The following is a 26,161-nucleotide window of genomic DNA, read 5'->3' as shown; positions in this document are numbered from 1 at the left end:
AATTGCCCTATGAAACAAGTAATAGATTTAAAAATAAATGTAATTATTATAAGCAGAATTTCTAAGTTAATATATACTGTATATTCCAGTTTCTTACAATTATCTTAAACGGAGCTATGCTAGAAATTTTGCTTCTACTTCATATTTTTTAGGCATTTCTAATTATCATATGCAAATAGACAATGTCTCTTTCCTTTCCTCCAGAAATCAGGAAATTTTATTCTTTGGACATAATCAGACAGTAGATTTGCAGAAGATAACAAAGGGCTGTGTGGATAGACTAGTACATGAATATGCCTAAGGACAAAGCAGTCCCTTATGGGGGAAAAAGATCAAAATGATAGGCATTACAGGATGACCTCCAGTCTGTGGTGTCAACAGAAGAAAAGAAAATCATCAGGAAGACTACTGAAAATGTCAGTCATCCATTCATCACACCATCAACAGTTATGAAGGCTTACGATGATCCCAGCATTGTTCTATATACCATAGGGACCACTACAAAAGTACAAGACACAGTTCCTACCCATGATATGCTCACACACTGTGGAAGTGAAACAAGAAAACAACTAGAGAATCATAAGAATATACAAAACCAACCTTTATGTATGGAAATAATCAATATAAGTTAATTGTGGCTGACTAATTAATGATTGGTGATTAGTCTAAATAGTCCTTAGCATAACAACATTTGATTAAAAATATGTAAGTTGGACACTGGAGCATGACATGGCTCACCTGTCCCAACTAGGAGAAAGTACCACAAGTTAAGCTTAGGAAGGAAATAAATAGAGGGAGGCCTGTGAGCACCAGTGACAAGACTCATTCAGGTGGCAAGAACTTGCATTGAGGCTAAATTGTTGATAAAGTTGTCCAGATGATATGGGGCCAGATGACACAGGGCTTTGATGTTAAAAAAAGGTATCTGGATTTGAGAGGCAATAGCGAGCTAGGAAAATTTATTATTGTGTGATACAACCCAATACTTAAGTATTTGGTTTCCTGGTAGCTTTCATAATTAACTCCTGACGTTAGTTTAACTGGGAAGATATGCACCCTACAATTTATATCTATCTTGGAAAAGTAGAAAAAAATAACCTCACACTGCAGCAAGTGAGGTTAATAGTTTCCATAGAGACAAAAGCATTTGAACCAAGTCTTCTATTACCTTAAATAATAATTTAAACAATTTTAATTTCCGTTAAATGTAGAAGGAAGATTTTGAAATTAAGACTTTTTACCCTGGGAAGATAAAGACTGAGTGAGGCTGTGAACTCTTATAAATGGAATCAATTTCATTTCTATTATTTATGAAGACCTTTCTACATATTAGTTTATTTGGCCTTCATAGTCACTTATGTGTGGTGATCCAAGCAGATGTTTTATTGCAATTTTTCAGATGAGAAACTAAGATGTCAAAAGTGAAGTGGTTACCAAATCACACAGCAACCAGATTAAAATATTTGCATTCTTATTATCCACAACAGAAGAAAACAGATTTTTAAAACAAAATTTAGAATATTGGGAGAAGGGAGGTACATGTTAAAACTTCAAAGAAACAGTAAACGTAGAATAATTTATAAAGTACTATTTTTTTCGTAGATATGGCAATATGGTAAGAATAATCAAGCAATATTAAAAAAAATGAATATTAGTGCCATACCTACCATTAATATGCAATAGGTGGCCAAGGATAAATTGTATTGTCTCACTGGGTCAGTTTCTTAATCAGTAAAACAAGGAGGGCAAAATGGTAGGTCCTCATAGTCCTACTTCTGGAATTCTATGATCTGCTGTCTGACTATCTGCTGTCTATATTTCAAGAGCTGGTTGAATATACTTCAAGAGCTGCAAATGCCAGTTCTGTCTGCATCATACTACACAAAGTAAGGCAGTCAAAACATATGGTTAATGAATGAATGTCAGACAGCTGAATGAATGAAAGGGTTAGATCATGGCACCATTTCCAAGGTTCAGAGACTTCTTAGGGTCCATCATGTTCTGGTGCATAGGAAGGAGTAGATAGATAGTTCTTATTAGATTCTCAAAGGAAACTAATGGTTTGAAAAGAGTTAAACACTCTTGTTTAGATACATGAATAAGTTATAGTTATTAGAGAGATTTGGGCAATCAACTCTGGCCATCTGACACTATTGTCATATAAGAGACCATGTTTTCTTCCTAAGGTTAATTCACGATATTTCTCCGAGAGAGAGAAACTAAACAGACTAGACCTTGTTCTGACCCACCATGGTCTTTGCTATATTTCTTTGACATGAAAGGGAGGTATATCTTAAAAGCTTTTTTTTTCCCCTTTATAATGGAAAATTTCAAGATATTGTCTTTCTAAATAAGAAACAGTATCTTAGTAGAGCAGTTCTCATGTGTTCACATTTGATGGTGGGAAACAGAAATATACAAACAGATAACTTCCTAGAATGACATTTCACATACTGCTTCCTTCCTAACTAAGGGACAGTATTCTCTTTGGGCCGTTCAGTGTAAACAGCATGTATCTGTGTCATAGGCTGAATTTTATCTCCCTAAAATACGTATGTTGAAGTCCCTATTCCCAGTACCTCAGAATGTAACTGTATTAGGAGACAGGATCTCTAAAGAGGTAATTAAGTTAGAATGAGGCTATTAGGTTGGGCCATAATGCAATGTGTGTCCTTATAAGAACAGGAGATTAGGACACAGACCACACAGAAGAAAGACCATGTGAAGACGCAGGGGGAGAAGACAGCCATCTATAAGACAAGAGGCCGCAGAAGAAACCAACCCTGCTGACATACTGTTCTTATACTCTAGTCTCCAGAACTGTGGGAAATAAATTTCTGTTGTTTAATCTACTCTGTGGTACTTTGTTATGGCAGCCAGAGCAAACTAATACAGTGTGTTAGGGCCACAGTCATTGCCGAGGGTGTTCATTCTTTAAATATGGTTCAAGATGTGCACCTCTACCATATGCCACAGGGCTTAATAAAGTTCCTAAATATGCTATGCATTTAGCCTTCTTCCTGGGATGTGAAATTAACTTATAGGCTTTGTAGTTAAAACAACTAATTGACCAGCTATTTTGGTGAATTTACTATAGAAAATGTCTCTTTTGGAGGTTTAAAAAATTGAAAATCAACTTAATAGTTCATAATTGCTAACAGTTTTATTTTACCATAGCAGGATAGAGTTGCATTAAAATAAAATGTATTAAAATATGTCAGACAAGGATATAGTAAATCCCACATTCATTATGGTAATTGAGATTCATGCTATCACTTCTCAAGGAACTTTTAAAGAACGCTCAAGCACACAAAGGCTATTGGATTATTTAAAAAACTTTATGATATTTGTGAATATTGAAAAAGAAAAAATGTTTCTACGCCAAAGTATAAGCAAACTTTAATTAATCATCTCTAGAGCTATTGTCATCACACTTACTTATACAGAATCAGCTGCTAAGTGTGTGTACTTATGAACTATCATCTATCTTCTTTTTCTCTAAGCCTAATGAAAGGCTGATAAACACAAATCTTCATACAGCTAATTAATGGAAAGAGAACTTTCGGGTTGTGAGAGAAAAACAACAGTCCTCATATTCTTATTTCATCTTCGCATATTTTAACCCCCTACCAGAAGAATGAATAACTCCTCCTAATAGTTCAGAAATGTCAGCACACAGCAGGTCTTTCTAGAATTATTTTACAAATGCACTGTCACATTAAAAAACTCGTTAATGGCAACTAAGTTATTTGGGAAGTTGAGAGTGCTCTTTATGTAACAATGAGTACCTAATGAAATTACAGATATTAGTGCCCTGCAGCATAACTTACTTAAAACACCACATCCATACACAACTGCCTTTGTAATAAGTAAAGCTAATACTAAAAGAGACGTAAAATGATTTTAATTGCCCTTTGAGTTGCTCTTAAGTCGTCACACAAAAATCACAGATTATTATGAGCCAGTAAATTATTTTAGTTCATAAAAAAAACCTACAAAATATTGTCTTCAAAAGATACTATAAAAAATTCCAGAAGGAGAAGGAAACTGAACGTACTTCAATTAGGTTTCCTCTAGCATGGTGACAAAACAAAAAACAAAAGACCCTACAAATTTGACAGCTTTTGTAATTAAAGCAAAATCTTAAAATAATGGATGGACATTCCTTTTTGTTTTATTGTTGGTTAATGGCTCAATTTTTGGAAAGTCATTCATTTGCAACAATTAACATAAATATTTCCACTGGATAAAGTACGTTGAAAGCACTTTTAAGACTTTCACTTTGAAGATGTATGTATTTTGTATTATTCACATATGTCATTCAAGAATTGTACTTTAATGGGAAAAAATAAAAACTTACGTGTCATATACATTGAGCAACCAGTTGAGACACATATCCACACAGAGTGGAACATTGACCAGATCTTTATGCAGCTGTTCAAGGCCGTCGTAAGTTGTTGTCAGACAGTTGATGACATCTGGAACACTAAGGAGCTGGTCATTTTGGTTCAGCTTGTGCTGTGTGAAAACTTCATTTGTTGTATTCAACTCTAAGAGATCCACTAATAGGGTGAGAGAAAGAAGTATGTACAGTCATTACTTTATATAACAACATTGGAACAAAAACATTTCTAGTCTTAAGTATTTGTCTTGTTCTTTAAGAATCTATCCTTTTTAGCTATTTTCAGTTTTTAAAGTAATAAATAGTATTTCCATTCTTACATTTTTAACCTCTTCTTTCATCTCCATTTGCATTATTTTGAATCTGAACTGTCACTTTACAATATGATCCCATTTTTCACTCTTTGGAATATCAATTTTTCCTGCTTTCTTTTTCTGGCTATTTTTCTCTCCAAGCTCTTTCTACTCGTAAATATAGAAAGGCATAAATCTCTAAATCTACTCCAAATGGTAGGAAGTCCCACATGTTATATTGCTCTCCTTCTCTTAATTCCAGAGAACAGCCTGCTTACCCCCCTCCCATTTCAAACTAATAATACTTAAACAATTTCTCAACATGTATATCATAAGGTACAAAGTTGATTAAAGATGGTCAGTTAAGAAAAAGAAAAGACAAACAAGCTTTGCACTATGCATAGCAGCATGAACATTCCTCACAATATTAAGAATAGAACTGCCATATGGTCCAGCAGTTCCTCTTCTCGGTACTTATCCAAAGAATATAAAAAACCCTAATCCAGATATATGTACCCCTGTGTTTATTACAGCATTATTCACTATTGCCAAGATATCGAATCAACCTATGTGACAACCAACAGATGAATGAATAAAGAAGATCTGGTTTATATACACATATAAAATGAAATACTATTCAACCACAAAAAAGATGAAACATTGCCATTTTGACAGAAATGAATCATGAGATTATTATGCTAATTGAAATAAGTTAAAAGGAAAAGGATGAAAACCATATGATTTCATTCATACATGGAATATACAACAAAAAAGAAACAAATGAATAAACAAAAAGAAAACAAAGGCATAGATGCTGACAACAGATTGGTGGTTACAAGAGGGAAGGGGGAGTGGGGTAGGGCAATAGGGGTAAAGGATGCCAAATATATGTTCATGGATGGTAAACAGACTTTTGGTGGTGAACATACTATAGTGTATGCAGATATCAAATTATAATGCTGTATACCTGAAACTTATATAATGTTATATACATGCCACCTCAAGAAAAAGTTAAACAAACAAACGTATGCTGTAGAAAACTAATAGTCCTCCACTGCTTACTGAAAGAAGCCTTATCTATAGGGTCCTCACAATCTGGTCCTAACTTCATTTGCTTCCCATGATGCTTTGACATACAGGCAACTTGTAGCCAGTAAGGATTAGTGGAGGTTCACAGTAAAGGCTCCCATCCTTACTCTTCATGTATAAAACATCTTTATGGGCATGGCAGATGCTAGAGCACAGAGTGGCAAAGGGGATAAGGAGAGGCCCTGCTCTCAGTCTGAGAAGGAGGACAAGCAGACTGATAACCTGACTAAAAGGAGGAGTGAAAGTACCCCAAGAGAAGAATACATCAATTTCTATGAGAGGTACTCCTGCTCGGGGAGTAGAAGGACAACTGGAAAAGGCCCCTTGAGAAAGTGGGTATGAAATGGGCCTTACAAAATAAAGAAGATAGCCCTGGCCGAGTAGTTCAGTTGGTTAGAGCATTGTCCATACACCAAAAGGTTGTGGATTTGATTCCAGGTCAAGGAACATACCTAGGTTGCATTTAGATCCCTAGCCAGGTTAAGTTTAGGAGGCAAGTGATTGATGTTTCTCTCTCACATGGATGTTTCTCTCTCTCCCCACCCCCCCCTTTCTCCCTCCTTTCCCCTCTTTCTATGATGGATTAATATATCCTTGAGTGAGGATTAAAAAAAAGAAAAGAGAAGATACAAGAGATCCATGTAAAACAAGGAAAGAAATCCAGGAAGATAGAACTGCTTGAGGAAAGACAAGAATTCACAGAATTCCAAGGGGCTCTCCAGAATGACCAACAGCAATGTGGATGAATGGTGTGGGGTTTATGTATGAGTGGTATGTGGTGACCATCAGGCAGACATGGAGAGTTCAAGAAACCAGGCACACATTGCCCAAGGGGAGGCCCTCAAAAGATAGGAGTAAGATTTTAGACAAAAGAAATAAAAATCTTAGATAATCTTTATTTTACTTTATTTTTTTACAGATGTCCCCTTCTAGCCCACACCTTCCCTCTGCCTCAAACCTTCACCATACTATTGTCTGTGTCCATGGGCTAAGCATACATGCATTCAAGTTCTTTGGTTAATCTCTTCCCCCCTATCGACCCACTTGCCTTATCTCTGAGATTCATCAGTCTGTTCTAACCTTTCTTTTAAATCAATGTTGAGTCATTGATTAACTAACTGAAAATAGGGAAGCATAGATTATCAAACCACCATGTAATTTAGCCTATCTAATAAAGAGGGAATATGCTAATTGACTGCCACACCCTCAAAGATGGCGGCGCCCACAGCCATAAGATGACAGCGCCCAGTCCCCTCAGCCCCACCAGGGTGGTAGGCGGGCGGCACGGCCAGGCTCACCCCCAGGCGGGTCTGGCCGCTCTTCGCACCTGCCTCTGAAGTCCCCCAGTCCTTTCATCCCCCCAGCTGCCCAGGGCTGGCCCAAGGCGTAGGCAAGCCTTGAATGGTGGCTATCCAACTGCCCAGGGCCACCCAAGGCTCAGGTAACCAGGGCTGGCTGAGGCTTGCGCTGTCGGCAGTGGCAGCAGCAGAGGTGTGATAGGGGCGTCACCTTTCCCTGATCGCCAGATCGCCTCCTGCCCCTGAGGGCTCCCTAACTGTGAGAGGGGGCAGGCTGGGTTGAGGGGCTCCCCACCCCTGTCCAGTGCATGAATTTTCATGCACCGGGCCTCTAGTATATCTCTTAAGTGTGGAGATGATTCTTCTAATTCTAAACAAATGGGTTTTGAAAATTACAGAATTTAAGGTCTGCTCATGGAAATTACAAATATCTCCACATTTAACTTTTAAGATGAAAAGAAATCAGCTCAGGGGAACTTTTATTTTATTTATTTTATTTTTTAAATATATTTTATTGATTTTTTACAGAGAGGAAGGGAGAGGGTTAGAGAGAAACATCGATCAGCTGCCTCCTGCACACTCCCTACTGGGGATGTGCCCGCAACCAAGGTACATGCCCTTGACCGGAATCGAACCTGGGACCTTTCCGTCCACAGGCCGATGCTCTATCCACTGAGCCAAACCAGTTAGGGCAGGGGAACTTTTAAAAATAATGTAACCAACTAATTCTTCTTTGTCAGATGCAAAAATGTCCCCTCAAAACATATAGTGATATTTTGGACAGTTAATTAAAATAAACAGCTTCCTTTGTATTTAACCTATTTTCTTTTCATATCAGATGGGTAATGGGTCATGGTTGTAACAAGTTTTGAGGGAGGCACAGCTCACACTAATTTTGAATTTTTAAAGACATGGATAAAATGTGTTAACTCTAGCTGCTTAAACACCATGGAATTATTTATTTTTTCAAGTTATCTACAATGGAGAAAAACTACTTTAAATTATACAGATTAAAATGGTTTCTAAAACAACACAACAGGAATTAAAGTAAAATTATTTCTAAAAATAGCTCATATTTTTAAAAAGAGAGAAAAATATAAAACACAACTGTGGATAATAAGTTAATCCATTTCCTTCAGATGCCAAATATATAATTGGCAAAATTTCAGCTAATATATAAAATAACTGTGTAAAGTTCCCATGAGTTAGAGATGGTGAAAAAAAAAATAACCCCAACTGGCATGGCTCAGTGTTTGAGTATCAACCTATGAGCCAGGAGGTCATGGTTCTATTCGTGGTCAGGGCACATGCTTGGGTTGCAGGTTCGATCCCCAGTGTGAGGCATGCAGGAGGTAGCTGACCAATGATTCTATCTTATCATTGATGTTTCTATCTCTCTCTCCCTCTCCCTTCCTCTATGAAATCAATAAAAATGTATTAAACACACACACACACACACACAAACACACACACACACACACACACACACACACACACACACAAAACACCAAAAAAACCCCAAAACTTAGAACCATCCGAAATTTTCATTGTAGCGTTTTCTTGGTTTTATTCATGATAAACTCCAGGAGAGCAGGAACATAATTCAAGTTCACTTTTCATGGTGTATGATAAAAGGAAGGATTTAGTAATGATAGTAGGAGCTACAGAACTACTATTCCACATAGATAAAAAGTAGCATATGGAAATACTGCCAAAATGCTCCAAGTTTCTGAATTTCAGCACTAATTGTGCCAGCAACACAGCAGTGCTACTGTATCCCCCCACGGGCATAAAGTGACAATAGACCAAATTCCAAAAAGACCCTTCCCTTGATGAGGCTGTCCTTACATTTCATCCAGAAAAGTCCCCTTTGTAATACACGTTGTAAATATGACAGTAATTTGCCACACGCCACAGACTATGGTGTCTTCAATTTTTAGTGATTTACTCTGACACCTTGTCTTAGTGCCTAAGCAAGGCAAACATCTTCCTGAAGTGTGTCACATTTAGGTACCTTTAAAAATTGACTACATTAAAATCACAGAAAATTATGATCTTCCCTTTTCAAAGGAAGAGAAATGATAGCTCAGTCATGTGGCAAATGAAACAAACAGCAGAATCATTTTCTAACCAGTTATTTTCTTTAATCCTGCATATGAGGCACAGGTGATCAAATGAAAATGGGTCATCATTTTCCTCTGTAAAAACACTCACTGTAGATCTGTAGGTGGTACCTGACCTGGGCTTCTGTGACTCCTCCTGTTCTTGAACTGTTTGGCCATTCTTGATTAGCACCTTTCCCATCTCCTATTCCCCAGACACCAAAGACATACAGGTGACGCTCAAGGTCTCCTATCTATAAAGCCTCACTCACTTTCATCACTCCAGTGATTTCTTCTCTCTGGATGACTCCAGACTGTTTTCTCCTGCCTGAACACCTGATCTGCAGTCCTGCTGCTCTGTTCCCAACTAGAGCAATACTCTTCTCTTTCAGGGACCTTCACCTTAACATGTTCCAAATAAAGGTCTTGCCTTCTTGTTATGCTGAAATCCAGGGACAGTGTTACTACCTTCCATTGACCATCAGTCTGCAAATCCTGAGCTATCACTCTCCTTTTACTCTCTGCAATTTATCAGTCACCAGTTTCCCCCAGTCATCAGTCCTTTCTCCTCTTCACAAATCCATACCCTCATCTCTCTGCCTACTACCAGCAGCCAGCTCAGCCTCTACCATCTTTCACCTGCACTATTTTCTCGTCCTCTGTCCTTTGATCTGCCTTAGATATTGTCTGCATTCAGCCACAACTGGCCTTTTCTCCTAAATTTCACAAACAGAAAATGCTTCTATAGCACTCCACTCCACACACACACACACACACAAATCCAAACATTAAATACAACATTAGGAAAGCTTGAGGAACACTCCCCACACACCCCACACACCCCCGCAAAAAAAAAGGACCTAAAAAATCAGAAAAGTTTTTATTAAAAAAAAAAAAAAGACTTTCGAACTGGACCTAACCTGATCTGAAGGGCATTTCTAAATACTGGACTCATATCTTGCAAGCTATTCCATTTAGACTGTGTTACTAGTCTGAATTCCACCCAGGCCTTTGTGTCATGCATATAATTCCCTCCCCTCTTACCCTGGATCAGAGCTGCCCGCCTAAATCCTGTGTGGCTTCCAGGCCTGGCTAATTTGCTTCCTATTCAAGAAAGCTTACTTTGTTCTTCATAATGAAGGGATCTCTCCCTCCTCTGACAGCACTTCCCTCTGGATTCTCTGTTTATTGCCTATCACATAAAGCTTTTTAAAAATAGAAACACAAAAGAATACATATACGTGTAGTCTAAAGAAAAATGATAAACACCCACTGATCCATCACACAGCTAAAGAAATAGATTGATATTAATATCTTGGGAGTGCCTTGGAAAACCTCAATCAATCCCTTCAGAATCACAGGATAACTAATCTTTTTAGTTCACTTTCAGTTACTGGATGTATATATGTGTCCCTGAATAATATAGCATTTAGTTGTTCATTCACCTTTATAGTTTTACTAGAGACCCGATGCATGAAATTCATGCATGGGTAGGGTGCCTAGGCCTGGTCGGCGATCAGGGCTGATCGGTAGGGGGACCGGCAGGGTGCTCAGGGGGACCCCCACTGGCACCCGCTTTGGCTGGCCTGGGGCCTGCAGTCTGGGGGCAGCTCCTGCGTTGAGCATTTGCCCTCTGGTGGTCAGTGCGCATCATAGGGACCAGTCATTCCGCTGTTCGGTCAATTTGTATATTAGGCTTTTATTATATAGATGAGTCAACCATGCTGATGTTGATTACACGTTCATTTATTTTTGCTACTGTATCATATCACTTTTATCAATATGCCAAAATTAAACACATTTTACTATACAAAAGTGCAGCTACAAATCTTCTTATACCTATTTTCTTGTGTACTCCTATAACTTTCAAACTCCAATCACTTACTCAATATGTCTTCGCAGACTGCTTTGTGCCAGAAGCTGTATGTGGCCCCGAAGTGGAGGAGAAAAGATATTCCTCCCTCACATGAAAGCTTAGTTTATTTGGAGAGTCAGGTGGTTAATAAACAGAATACCATACATTATGGCAGGCGCCACATAAGAACTGCATCCATGAGCTGACATGTATGGGGCGGTCCACATGAAGTAGCCCAGAAAGCCTCACTAAAGCCAGGCGACCGTGAAACTAGGACCTAGAGGGAGAGAACGCACCAGCCAGGGGAAGAGGAGAAGCACAAAGAGCCAAGACAGGAACTCTTTGGCTCGAGAACGGAAACCAGAGCTGAACATTCATCTGTCCCTTCGACCTGATAAGAGCCCATAGAGGAGCAGAGAGGACCGGGTAGATGGAGATAAGCCAGACAAAGGCCATTTCACTCCAGGGCAGCAGGAATCTGTTGTAAGTAGGAGAGCTATGTGCATGTATAACGTGCTCTCTCCAAGTTTAAGTTCCTCGAGTGTGGGAACCAAGTCTCTTTATCTCCTGCACAGTCTTGGAGCCCAATAAATGAGTGAACAATGACAGAGATGGTGATGTGCCCTCTACATTAGGACATCATGGTGGGTGGAGATTTACACAAAATGAATGGCAACCCCTGACCTAAAGCCGTTCTCAGTGACGCCGGGGCAATCGTCTTGACATTCACTATCTGTCACACAGAGGCACACACAGGGCACTTATGTGAGACACAGCCGTTAGAGGCCATCATAAAGTGTTGGAAAAATGGGCGGCGGGTGGAATTAGCTGGTAAATGTTTCCAAAAGGAGTAAATTTTTAACAGCATTTGGGAGGAACAAAGGGTTACAGACCATTGCTGAGGAGGGTCAGGGAACTGCAAGTAGACAGAAAGGAAGCGAGAGGAAGGAGCAGATGAATCATGAACAGGTGAGCCTGACAATGGAGCAAAGGCCCAGGCTAGAGAGCAGTGGGCAGAGCCGGGGAAGTAGAGGCCAGGTGGCTCTCCGAACATCACCTCAAATATTCACAAGCCAGCACTTTTCTAAGTGTTACTAAATGCCATTGTTTAGTTTATAAGTGGGAGGCATCGCTCTGCTGATCCTTTCAGGTTTGAAAAAATGAGGTGAAATGGGGAACATTTTTCTTTGGAAGGAAAAAAACAACAACAAAAAAAAAAACAGCAGAAAGAAACACCAAATGCATTAATGTCTACACCCCACCCCCGCCAAGAAGTATTAGTGAAAATGGGGCCCTGTTCATAATGAACATGTACGAGGCAGTCTTCTGTCAGTGGGGACTCGGCGGCTGAGTCATTTGTCCTCATTTTATAGCTCATCAGGCCTGAAAGACCTTTCAGGTCTGGCAGCTGGATGCTGGACATGCAGCTGAGCCTCTTTCAAAACTGCTGCCACTAAGGACTCACTGAGCTCAGAACATCCCTGTTGTGAGTTCCTAATTCACTTCCCACTTTCTTCTGGCTCAGCATATAGACCACTGGCCAGAGTGCTGGCTTTTTTTTTTTTTGACTGGTAATTTTGCAACCCTTGCTGCCATCACTACAACCTGCCAGTTATGTGGGGCTCCCCGGATGATGTGATGTGCAGGACAGCCATCTCATCCTTTCTTCTATCGCCTAATGTAGAGGTGTTTTTCAGCCCTTCATAGACTTCTCTCCCACACATAGCTTACACGTTTCTTACTTTAAAGGTTTGCATTCTGTCTTTTCTCTGAATGATTCTACACTGTCTTTCCTCAACTCCTTTCATGTAATCAGCTTACATGCATTTCGAATTTCTCCTGACTTTTAAGGAGATTTTTAACCTTAACATATCATTTTTCTAAGCGTTATTTTCAAAGCTTCACTGAACTGTCTAGACATACTAGTATAACAACTGTGAGCAAAAGGCAGCAAACAAGAATCGTTGGAATTATTTAAATTACCCTCTTAAAAGTATGGGCAAATGCCACTTTCCACATTAACTAGCTGATAAGACCTAAATGTTCTTTGAATAGACTCAATCATTAAAACTACAACCACAAATTGAATCCAGACAGCTTAAATCTATACTCTATAAAAGAATTATAATGCATATTTCTACTTAAACTTCAGTTATTTGGCGGGGTGTGGGGTGGGGGGAATAGCCCTTTAGTAAAATGATTACCACAGAAAGGAAAAGTTCATATTGATAATTCTAAATGTCTCAAGACATATTTAAATGAACACAGAGCCTTTTATCTAATTTTCTAAAGTGACAGTTCAAATTCGGGTTAGAAATGCGATTTTTAAGTGTTTATGTATGATTGTACTGAATGGAACTGGTTCAAACCCTACACTTCCAAATAGATACAAAGTACTAAAAAGGCAATGATCTACTATATATGCACTTTGATTTCTTGTTTTAATCCTTTTAAATTGGGTGGCAGCATACTTTATAGAAAAATATTTTTATGTTACTGCTGTATTTTGGTTAATTTTGTCCTCCCACTGGGAATAGCATATGTTCATTTGTTTTACGGCTGCATGATGCTGACGGGCAAATAACAGAGCATTATAGAATCACAGCCAACTCCTTGAGTGACGCACACCGAAAATCAGATTAACTCTACAAACACATCCCCCTCTTCATTTATCTTTGTCTTAAAAAAAAAAAAGGCAACTCAAAGAACGGAGTAATTAACTTTGGTAGGATGACTCACAGCACAGTGCTTTCTGTAGTCTTCGAATTTTGATGGCCGTGCGGTAGGCGGAGAAACGCACGTTATTCAGGTCAGCTGTAATGGAAAAGGAACACATTCAAAAGCATGCTGATTGCTTAACTTATATCCCATGACAAGAAGGTATTTGTTTACTTCAGATGCGTATTCGCATTACAAATTCTTCTTCTAAGATCCACAGCATTTATTTAAGGAAAAAAATAAATGTTCATTGGCACTGTGGTGAGATATATTCCAAAGCAATGCTACACAGAAAATTCCAGGAAAGAAAAAGGAAGGAAATGAGGAAAAGGAAACACACCTGGTCTGTGAACTTTCAACGGCTTCATAACTACATGCCACTGTGGGTAGAGGGTCCTTCCTCTGTATAGCGAGGCGGGACCCTCCTCCAGGGCCGTGTTCCACAAGGACAGTCCGTTTTCTGTCACCTCACTACTCAGAGAGCTAGTTATATTTCTACAGTCCTCCATTCTGATCTATGTGCTGCTTCTGCCCGTTCATAGATCTGGCCCAGATCATCTTACAGTCACTATTCCAGCCTTCGGAAAGAGCAAATATTGCAATTTCTTTCTCTGTCCCCTAAAGACAGAGTACCAGTATTTGAGACTAGTGGAGTTAGAAGAAAACTCAGAAATCATCAAAATTTGCCCTCTCCTTTGCTAACCAAACAAACCAGTGGCTTTTCTCTCACTTGTTCAACTCTGAAGCCTCCCTCACCCACCCAAATAGAAGTTCACATATGAGCCTGATATTTAAAGAGACTGAAAGTGTGCTCCCCACTTGTCGAAATGGGAGTGGGCATGAGAGCCTTAGGGTGCTATCCCTCTCTCTGCAGCAGCACATTTGCTCCTTAAAGAAAAAAACTCTTTCAAAATGACACACACACACACACACACACACACACACACACACACACACACATCATAAAGTCATATTCTACTGGAAATCTACAAGAGCAGAATTGTCATCTCATGAGTTTTCTTGCATTTTTTAATTAAAAATGTATTTAGCTCTTCAGCTATACTTAGAAGAAATAAAATTCAGCTAGCTAACTTAATAAGATTTGTTAAATAAAGAGTGAGCTAAAGGCAGATTTAAAGGCAGTGGATTAGAGGTTGCTGTATTGTAATTGTTTTTGTTTTCACACAAAACTGAAGATTAAGATGGCCCAATATGAGGGAGGTAAAAACCTCCTATAATATTCCCCTTTTAAAATCATGGTTTTTGGGCCATGCCATTTCAAACTTTACATTCTCTTAAGAAGAATGGTAAAACCTGTTTGCTTTATTGACCTTAGCAATTCAACTGCTTTTATATGTCACTGTCACGATGCTTTAAACATAACATGCCATGTAAAAAAAAGCTGCTGATTAGTTTTTATCCAAGAATATGTCCTTTTCAGTTTCAGTTAATTCATCACTATTAAATAAAACAATACTCACCAAGGGATTGAAAGAGTTCAGTCATTTTAGGATGATCCCAACAGGTTGTCTGTGTTTGATGGCTGGGGAAAAAAATGTAATAAATGTAAATAAAAGAACATATAAGTAATATATGTCCCACAGAAAGTACACAAACAGAATTTTTATTCAAGTTTTTAAAATATCCCCATGATGGATCACTCAGAAACCTGGTGCCCAATTATTACTTAATATTTGAACAACATAATCCATTTTTATTTGAGCAATTGTATTGTGACAATGTAGCTGAAATTTTTTGCTTTATATATTCAAAAAGAATTACAATTAAAACTTAGATGTAAAGTGGGACTGTCATGGATTCTGGGGCCTCAGGCTTGATGACACCAGGTCAATAGAGTCTCCAGGGTAATTCTACTCCTGTTAGGCAGATGTATATTCTCCTTCAGAACAAAGCCTCCAAGAGCAGCAGTGCTGTCAAAGTCGATAAACTTTTGAAGTCCTAATCAAATTTCCTGAAGAACAGACACATGAAGAGTTTCCCTCTGAATAACATCACCTCACAATCTACTGAGCCTCCCTCTTCTTCAGCCCAAGTCTCTCCTTCCTCTGTGCATATTTTCTCTTTTCCTCTGTGGGGAGCCACTCAGAACCCTAGCCTTGGGGTAAGAATTATCTTAAGCTAAAGACCTCTGAGGTTCAACAGAGGTCTTCTCAGAGCTTCCTTTATCTGACTAAAAGCAGCCACTCCTGGGACATGAGGCTGCCATAAATCCCCTCTTGGACAGGAAGTTTGGTAGCCCTGAAGAAGGTAGAAACACACTCGCACCTGCATAAACAAACGTCATCACAAACTTTCTTAATTCATGTTTGTTCTTACAAAAAGAAAATGTCTTTCCTGAAGAAACTTACTGGTTTTTCTCATTGGAGTCTTTTCTCCCCATCCCTTTTCCCTTCTAAGTTAGGTGTATAAGCTCCAAATTCTAACCACACCTTTGAGTGTGACTCACTACTCAGCCTACCTGCAGACCTGTACATTGCACACATAAATTAACATTGCACGGATAAATTAACACTTTCTTTTCTCTTGCTAATCTGTCAATCCTCAGTTTAATTCCCAGGCCCTCAGAAACAGGACCTATGAAGGTAGAGTGAAAGTTGCTCTCTTCCCTGACACCTTCTTCCTAGGTATCTGGACCCCACTCCCCTGAGGTATGTGTGTCTCTTGCCATTTTGACTTCATGATGGTCCCTCAGTTACCCATTGTTAGACATAAGCAGAGCAAGGACGATGGACCAGGTATAGAAACTCACCAGGCCAGAACGCCCGGGGGCTGGGGGATAGCAAGGGGCAAAACTGGGAAAACAAGGACCTTGCCCCCAGGGTAACCTGTCCTCCCCTAGCATATTGCTGGTCATGCTCTTTGGACCCCCTGACTTTTCATATGGCTAGTCTTCCAGGTTAGACCCGCTCCCCTCTCTCCCGACCTTTTCCTCTATAAAGATAACATCTAGGCCTCAGTTGTATTTCACTTCCAGGCCCAGAAAAGCAGCAAAACCAAGTGATGCCCTGGCTGCCTAAAGACCAGATACATTGACTAATGACCCTCCCACCCTTGCCCTGGCACCGACCAATCAGTGCAGACCATGACCCTGAAAGAGCACACCTAGAAAGCTGATGAATATTCTATTGAGATTCTGCCCTGAGACCTCCCCTAAGATTTCCACCCACAAGAGAGAGATAAATATGCTCAGGACAAAATGACCCAGCATGTCCTCTCCCCCAAGGGAGCACCCCAGTGTCATTCCCTTGCCCCTTCTTCCCTCTAAAGGATCCCATAAGACTTGCACCGAGGGGATCAATGGGCAGCAGCAGCTCATCCCAGGCTAACCCCCTAAACCTGTCTCCAAGGCCCCCTTTTCTCTGACTACCTAGTGAACCAAAGCAGCCAGGCTAGGCTCTCCTGTTGTTTCTTAGATGTCCTTCCTTGTCTCACTGTCCCAAGCATATTTTTGTTGCTATCATGGACCCAATACCCTTTGGCTCAGGGCTGTGTAGCCCTTCCCTTTGGATATCCCCATTCCCCATTCCCTTTTCTTTAAATCAATTCAATTTTTTTTTTATTCACTAAGATTGCTATTTAGCCTGCCTGCCCACCACCTACTTTAACCTTTCAACCAATACTGGAGTTTTAAAAATATAGATATTAAACATTTTTTTCTCATGATTCTTATTCATCACTTTCAAAGCAAGGTTTATATTTTCTCTGTTTCTATAATTTCCAAACTAACTCAAAGAATTGGAAGTCTTTGGGGAGTGAGATGGTAGAGCAGATCAACACAGGTTCCTTCATTTTGAGTGTGTATGTGAGTTGGTCAGCTCTCAACTTCAATGGGAAAATGGCCTTATATTTAAAAATAGCTACCTATCCCTATCTGGGTCAGAATAGAGTAATAACATTTTATAGTACTCGAAAGACTTCTTGGATGACACTCAGTTCTTATAAAATTGTTTAGTAAGCTAGGTGAAATGGCACCGTGCACAAGAGAGAGGTATTAAAATATTCATACAATCGCATTTAAGAGACATTATTTTTTAAACCTATGTAATATATCAAGAGGTGGAGCATGTCACTGGGAAAAGGATGTAATCACTGTCATGTACCCAGAGGTAACAGAACCCCCAAATAACTCATAATTTGCTTTGAAAAATATTAGCTTCGAAAAGTACTAGGTAAAATATCCTAGAATTTCCAAAATCTCAAACAAAATAACATACCTACTATGTGAAGATCTGTCTCAGGAAGAGTTAGAAAGTTGTCTGGCTCCTGTACCTGGTTCTTAATACTAATACAGAGGCAAATACATATTCCCACTTCATGAGCTGCTACCGAATACCAACAAAACCATTCTACCCATTTACTATCTGAATTGCTCCAAAGACCACAAAGAAAATACTGAAGTTGTTTCATCTAACATTCTTACTAGTGATAGATAGTACAGCCCAGGAATATGTTCAATATAGATATTTTTTTCTACTGAATCAGAATCCCCTCTTAACAAAATCCCACGCGATTCATATGCACATTTAAGTTTGAGAAGCACTGACCTAAAAAGCTGCTAAATGCATGACTGAAAGTGAGAACCTAAAAATAAAAAAATAAAGAAAAACACCTCCAAATTTTTCTAATAAAACAACTGCTTCCCTACCATCAATAACAATTAAAGAAGGATTTGCTGAAAATATAGTGTAATTCCAACAATTTCATCATGGCCTCCCAGTCTTAAATCAGCCTACCAGTATTCACTTGATCGCTTGTCTCTTACTTTTGATTAATTTCAATCCCCATGGCAACACTACTGTCCAGAGACAGACAGCCCATCCTGAAAGAACAAACCAAAGCTCATGAACCAAACAAGGCTATGAGTAATGCAGAGCCAAACTTTATACTTAAACAACAAACATAATTACACTTTCTCTAGAGTCACAAGTGTGGTGTTTTGGCCAAAACCCCTATGGAACCATGAGAGGAAAACATCTCTCCAGGCATCCAGGCAGAGGCCTGAGACTTCAGTGGGAACAAGGCTTGCCAACAGCTCTTTTTAGTGAAAGCACCAGTAGTTGCTGAGGGAGCACACACATTTGGCAAACAGATGGAGGGAGGGAAAAGGCATCCCCCTTTGTGAATTCAATACCAGTTGATTCATTAGGCAGAACTGCCAACACTGAAAATAAACACAGCCTCTGGTTACAAACGTATAACTGCAGCTTACCCAACAACAGTTACAAAAAACCAGTAGTAGATGCAGTTGGCTGTTGGATTTTCTTTCTTTCCTTTTTTTTCAAATGGGGGAGAGGATTTTAAAGCAAAATCCACAATCAACACAAAAGCTCAAAGTATTTGAACAGCTGCAGATTGCTCAGCTCATTGAGCCAAAATGCTGCCAGAGTAGGCAACCAAATCAGAAAAAGTTGCACTTCCCCCCTCCCCCCAAAAATACAACAGGTTAGCTTCTGCCCAACCTGGAATAGGAAAGAGGATTGGGACTTAATATTATACAACTTGATAAACTGTAAAATGAAATTGTAATTTTATTATAAAAATCCTCTTTTTAAGAAAGAATGGACACAGAAATCTGTCCAAGAATAAAACAAAATATTCAAAGTCTAACAAAGAAGCAATTAGCAGCTACATCCAAAATCATATGCAGCAACAGTAATGAGAATCTGTGACAGTAACTAGGGTGCCCAGCCAGGCCGGTTTTGCTTGTGTAGGAAAAATTATAAAAGCTTTTTTGTGGGCAAAAAATTAGTGGGTGCCCTGTGAAGTTTAAATTGTCTTTGAGCTATTTTAAAATGGAACACTGAAGGAAACTGATAGTAATGCAAATGATATTTTGTCCATAGAAATGCAAATTGTGTCCTCTGGAATACAAATTGATTATTGTCCTGTGGATATTGACAAGTTTGTCAGCTTTGCATGACAACTTATTTTAGCAACCCTTAACTATAAAGATGCAGTACTCAGTATTCCCCTTGGAACCTGTTATAACTTCTTACCCATTCCCTTATTAATTAGTGGGTTAAATGAAATCTTTGACACATGTTCTTTTTATATTTGTAAGAGTCAAGATTTTATTCATTTTTATTGTATTCTCTTTAATTAATTTTTAAAATTTTTATTTTTTAAGATATAATTGACATATAAAATTGTGTAGTTTTAAGGTGTACAACCTGTTGATTGATACACTTACGTATTGATTACCAATGTAGCATTACCAAATATCTCTATCAGATCACATAATTATATTTTCTTTTTTTGTGGTGAGAACATTTAAGATCTAGTCTCTTAGCAACTTTGAAAGATAATACCGTATTGTTGACTATACTCACAATGCTGTGTGTTACATACCCATCCCCTATTTTTTAAATCATTTTTCAACATCGGAGATGGTCCTGGTTCAGACCCCTTGTCCTCTATAATTATTAAAAATGTCTCTTTCCTGGTGTCCCACTTGGATAACATGTGGTGCCTGTATTAAATGAACTTTAATGAAAACTAATCAGTGATTAATAAGTAGTATATCCTTCTACCTAGTATGATTCATAATGTATTCTGATAAGTCAACAAAGTAAAATACAGATTATACACCAATGAATAGAACACAAAAATGTTGTTTCATAAAATTGTCCAATATATGAGACAAGGAACCAACAGCAAAACACATACACTTTTGATAGATGAATAATGTACTGATTTAAAAGCCAAAGACTGCTCTCAGGAAGATACTTTCAAATCACTTGTCATTATGGTGGTCCTTATTATTTCCATGGGCCCATAAAAGATGATGAAAAGGCACCCTGCTTGTCCCAAAATTGACACTTAGCCAAACACACTTGTTACTTATCTACCCAAATTTACACTTGAAACTGGACTTTGTGAGTTTTGTCACTTATCATTCGATTCCAATCACAATTTTAAAGGCATATAAAAGAAAAACAATAAAGGTGAGTTCATTAAAAATGCAAATGTAGGAAAAAGAACTATGGACATTGCACTGTGATAAGACAATTTCGGAAAGAGAAATGTTTCTCTTTGCTGTGCATAGTGAAAGATAACACACACTGGGTCAGAATGTATAGTGTTAATTATAGTAATAGCCTATTATTTCAGTGCTCAATTTGTACCAGGTAATCTTCTAAACTGGTGATTTTCAACTGGCGTGCCACAAAAAATTTTAAAACATGCAGTACCTGACAATTTAGTCAGGGGCACTGACTTCTTTTCTCTTAGATTGTCAAATTAAAAAGTGACACAGCCAATACAACAACAGTTGTCCAGAATCAAAACTACACCAATTTTTTTTGTCAGATCAGAAAAAAAAATTTTTTTAGTGTGCCACAGGATTTTAGTAACTTGTGTGCCATGAGATGAAAAAGATTGAAAACCTTTGTTCTAAACTCTTTCAATGTGTAAACTTAATTTGCATAATAATTGTATGAGTTAAGAGCCAATATTATCCCCATTTTCACTTAGATAACTTGTTCGAGGTCACGTAATTAGCAAGTAGTAGAAATGGGATTTGAACCCAGATTGATGGATCATAAGCTTGAGGTCTTAATATGGAAGTATACTTGCATGATTGAGGTTTTAAATATTTCTGATGAATCTGTCTAAATTTGAGTCTATCATTATAATCATTACAAACAACTTCATCTCCCTGGCTTCTCTCTCTTTCCTGGCAAACCCCAAGCATGGATCAACTTAATTACTCACCTTCTCTGGACATGACCAGCTGTGCATGAATACAGCTGGAGAAAATCACTCAACACACAGACTGACTTTACTCTAAATATTTGACTCAAACCTCAAATGTCCAACTGCTGGCAACTGCACTACATTGCCTAATCAACTAGCTTTCCCAGAACGCAAGACAACAATTTCCCACTGCCTTCTCTTTTCCCAAACCTAAGCTTCTCTCCCTAAGCATCATTTAACTTAATCTAGTGCTTTATTGAAAAAAAAAAAAAAAAACCCACCAGATTAAAATTCCTCATCTTCCCACCACCAAATCAATAAACCCTCCATCTGCCAGACTGTGTTCTTCTCTCCTGTAACCGAGGAATTGTCTCCCCTCCTATAAAAGGCCAATTCATCCCAAAGATTTCTTAGAAACTCCTGTACTGCATTATCAACCCCTCTTCTCAATAACAATACTCTCAGTATATAAATATGTAAGGATCAGCCATTTTGAGACACATATGTGTACTCTCTCACACACACACTCACCCCTGCTTGGAATCTCCATTTCCTGCTAGCAATCACCCTTTTCCTCTTCTTTACAGACAAAATTCTCAATTCAAAAAAATATATATATATCACTTCATAACACACATCCTTATGTCTCACTTACTATTCAGTTCACTTTTACTTGGTTGCCAACTTAACTCCTCCACCCAAACTCGTCTATCAAAATCATCAGTGAACTCTATGTTGCTGAATGGAATGGTTGCTTCTCTGTCTTCATTTCATTAGACCCTCTCTCCGCAGGGTGAGGAGAAATAAGGAGACAGTAGTCTTCTTAAGTAAAATCTATGAAAATAACACAACCTGCAGAAAATAAAGTTGACACAGGCAAAACTCAGGCTCTGCCAGCACCCTGTTCACAGATGCTTTAAAAGTTATATATAGCAATCAAGCATGGGGCTCCCACTTAATCAAATTTGTAATCAGTTATAAAGAGTGAAAATAAGTTTTGGCAATCTGATGTGATGGAATTTACCTGAGGTGTATCTTCTTAAAGATTTAAGAGGTGACATTTTCATTTTGTAATTCATAATCCCCTAAGAACTTTGTTTCACCAGAGGCCAGAATATACGAAAAATACAGCGTTCTTCCATCAGTAATGTTGATCATTCCTCTGTGTGTCCGTGTTTATGTGTGTGCCTGTATTGGGGCCCTGGGGAGGGGATTAGGGCAGTAGATAGGAAGCTGTGTGGGGAGTAAACTTTTATGTTCCTCTGGTTGTATGCAACTTCATGAACTTCCACAAACAGTACTCTAGGCTTTTACAGGCAAGAAATCTAAGGTTATACTTTTGGAAACGGAAGTATAAATCCAAAGAAAAACAAAGTTTTAAAGCCAACATCAGAGAAAAAACACACCTTTCTGTTCAAAATCCAAATTATATGCTCCTACTTGATAATAGATAGTGCAAAAGCATACAGTCTTCCTTAAAAACTGCCATTAGCTTATCATAACAATGAAGACACAAAGCAGGAAAACTAGATTGTAAACAGTGGATAACTCCAAATCTGTTGGATTTGACTATAAACTGAGCTTAAAATAATTTCACTCAGCAGCAGAGCCAGCATGTAAAGGGATACAGAAATAGAGGCAACAGCACACCCCATAATACAACATCAATCGTCCAGGCATCGTGGATACAACATTTGTTACAAGACAATGAGGCAAGGCTTGTTTGTGTTTACGTTCAAAGAGCAGAATCAATGACAGGAATGGATGTGCCTGAGTGTGAGTGGAGGGAGAGGTGATACTTTGATACTTGCTTTGCGGGCCCGAAAGGTGGTCTGGAAGAATAAACATGCACACAGTCAATAAACACCAGGGAGCCTCTACCTGGTAGTATCTCTGCTTGGGGCCCAGAACTCATAAGGAGCCACACCTCCCACTCAACACTATGCCTGGTCTCCCTTGGTTCTCAAGCTCAGGAGAATCAGACCATCAATCAACATTGTCAACTCTGCCACAGGTCTGTGGAGGCCCTGGCCCTGGGAGCCCTATATGCCCTGCCTTGGCGGGGGGGTGGGGGTGGGGTGTCTGACCTCAGGATTATGTTCCCACCAGAGTTCCACTTATCACTGTATCCTTTTTAGTTGTTTTTTTTTTTTAAAGCTAGTTTATATCATTTAGTATGTTTTTTAAAATTTTTCTACTTTAGCGCTTTTATATATATTTTAAAGAAGAAATTCATTCTATTTTTTTGTGTATGATTGTACTGACACTTTTACTGTATTATTTCACTTTATAATCAGTACAGAAAAGATATTCTATTTATTTCACAATTTATTTGATCATTATTACTCTTGTTAATTTAAAGACCATTTTAAAAATGTAATCTTTACCAATTAAAGTACAGATATCACTTTTCCTCCCTTCGTGGCTCCACAGCGATCCTTTCTGTACCTTATGGTAGACAATTACTAACTGCATCCCTGACCCTAAAAATCAAACTGTGCAGCAAGGCTGATGGTACTATTATAAAGCAATGGAATGGAGTCATCTGGAAGAGTCCAAGCCAAAATTCCTCATAGTAATAACAACTCTGGCCCCAGCAGTGTAGAGATATGTGACAAGTTAGTATCTTCTTAAGTCCTGAAATGCTCAATACCTTTCTAAGACCGTGTCAATTCCACCTAAATTATCTCCATAAACCAGGACACAGGAAAATGCACTGGAAGTTGCCCAGCTGCGGCTTGGCAGTTTCTGGCTGCTGCAGGGCTGGCGGTCTGCGCGTAGTTTTCCAGTTAGCCACGGTAAGCTCCTTGGTCTGAGGCTGCTCCAAGCCCTGGAGGTTTAGTGATCCCAAGGTGCTTACGTTCCCTCGTAAAGCAATTTCTTTCCTACCTCCTCATCAGCGGAGTTGGCCCAGTGAGTTTTAAATATTTATTTTCAATAAAGATAGAGTCACAGACCATTTCTTGGAAAAATGTAGACTCTCCAGTACGTCTCTTACACTCCTCTTTCATTTATTTCTTTATCATTAAAGCTCCGCTTTAGGAAAGTGACTCAGTGTGTCCCCAGAGCTGCAGTTAAAAATCAGGAATGGAAAGGATGCCGTTTCTCATCTTGACGAAGGAGGGAAAGAGAGAAGACACCAGTAGGAAGCCTTCAGAGAGAACTACATGTATCTTGCATTGTTAATTATACTTTTGTGGATTTGTTTTGCTCTGGAATGAGCTATCTGCGATCTTTAAAGATAAAATGATTTCTGTTCATTTCTATTTTTGTTACTCTTGTATCTATTTCTTTGTTATCTTTGACCTTCCTGTTATTTGGGTATCCCATTGCTGCCTCTTTTCTCTGCTTGTATTTAGAGAAATGTTTTCCTACATCATCTAAGTGGAGTCCAGGATACCTCTAAAGACATAAGCATTAATTATTTTCTTCAGACCGCACATATACACCTAGACTAGTATATGTGGTTTGTGCAAATGAGTAGCACCATTGTATAAAAAAACAGCTTTCATTTCATTTACAATTGTAAACTTAATTTTTTTCAGCGATTGATGGATTAGGGTAGTAGAGTGTCCTTGGCAGGCGAGAAGAGTGTCTAAAAGAATACTGCAGGGTTATCCATAACGGACACACTGACAGAAAAAGAAAATACAAAGGAGATGTAATAAATTGAGGAGACTCTTACTTTAGACCTGCTCACAAGGGAAAGTTAGAATAAGTCAGAGAATGCATGGTATTTATACTTGTAGATACAGATTAGTTCATTCTGGTTAATGACCCTGTAATACTAAGAAACGTCAGTTTTAGAGACTGTGATATATATTGTCTGTATAACCTGAGATTATGAAATTGTTCATGTCCAAGCTGCATGTGGGATTGCAGTTAGGATTCCATAAAGAACTAAAGTTTGCATTTCAGATTCTAGTGGGGAAACAGAGCCATAGATCTGTGAAGATGTGAGCATGAAGCCTGTGCGGGGAGCCGGGTAATTGCTGGTGCCAAGACGAAGGCTCACCGAAAAGTCACCCACTGAGATTCAGAGAAGGCACCATGGGTGAAGAAAGGAACACCTGTTTCCTAAAGACACCCATGAAACAGTATGGTTTACCCACAGGCTGGGCCTGTGTACACACTGTCATCTCTCAAAGTCCCAGGGGAGCTAGGAGCCAGCTTCACTGAGAAGGGCAGAAACTTCCTGACCATGACAATGAGGAAAGGGAATGGAGGACCGTAGTTTGTCTCCCCAACTCAGAACCGTCAAGATCTGACAGGCCAGATTGTGGAGAATGACACCTTCCCATCAACAGAAAAGCACCTTTGTCCAGGGCAAATGTATGTGTAAAATTTCCTTCAACATACATTAGCCGACAGAAATTAGCCTCTAGGAAGTCTACAGAAAAGGCAGTGTGGAGTACGGGAGAAAACATGGACCTTGTCCTTGGACAGCTCAGTGCTTAATGCTGGCACACAGTAGTGCCTAAGAAATGATAGCCAGTCTGTGGTGCAGAAAAAGGAATGTTTACTCATATTTTCCTCACCTGACTGCTCCTTTGGAAATATAATCATTCATTCTACCTAAATTTCCCATGTGACTAAAAATTTCTATTCTCTGCCTTAATAATGTTGGGAACGGAGACAACAGTGGTCAGGAATTCAGGAGTCATTCCCTGGGTTTGAACGCGAGCTCT

At 38.9% G+C, this 26,161-nt stretch overlaps 1 protein-coding gene across 4 annotated transcripts in view; it reads right to left on the bottom strand.

Annotated features, from left to right (window-relative positions):
- Nucleotides 1-26,161, bottom strand: part of UTRN (utrophin) — a 454,275-nt gene that overhangs the window by 53,736 nt on the left and 374,378 nt on the right. For all 4 annotated transcript variants that reach the window (XM_079779951.1, XM_079779952.1, XM_079779953.1 and 1 more), the window contains 3 exons: nucleotides 15,239-15,300; nucleotides 13,779-13,853; nucleotides 4,361-4,562 (listed from right to left, as the gene is read on the bottom strand). In XM_079779951.1, coding sequence (XP_079636077.1) covers nucleotides 4,361-4,562; nucleotides 13,779-13,853; nucleotides 15,239-15,300 — 339 coding nt within the window. The remainder of the gene's footprint in view (nucleotides 1-4,360; nucleotides 4,563-13,778; nucleotides 13,854-15,238; nucleotides 15,301-26,161) is intronic.

The sequence above is a fragment of the Cnephaeus nilssonii genome, assembly GCF_951640355.1.
Source record: "Cnephaeus nilssonii genome assembly, chromosome: 9".
NCBI classification, from domain to species: Eukaryota; Metazoa; Chordata; class Mammalia; order Chiroptera; family Vespertilionidae; genus Cnephaeus; species Cnephaeus nilssonii.
Note: the sequence above shows the minus strand (reverse complement) of the source record. Positions and strands in the feature narration are given on the sequence as shown.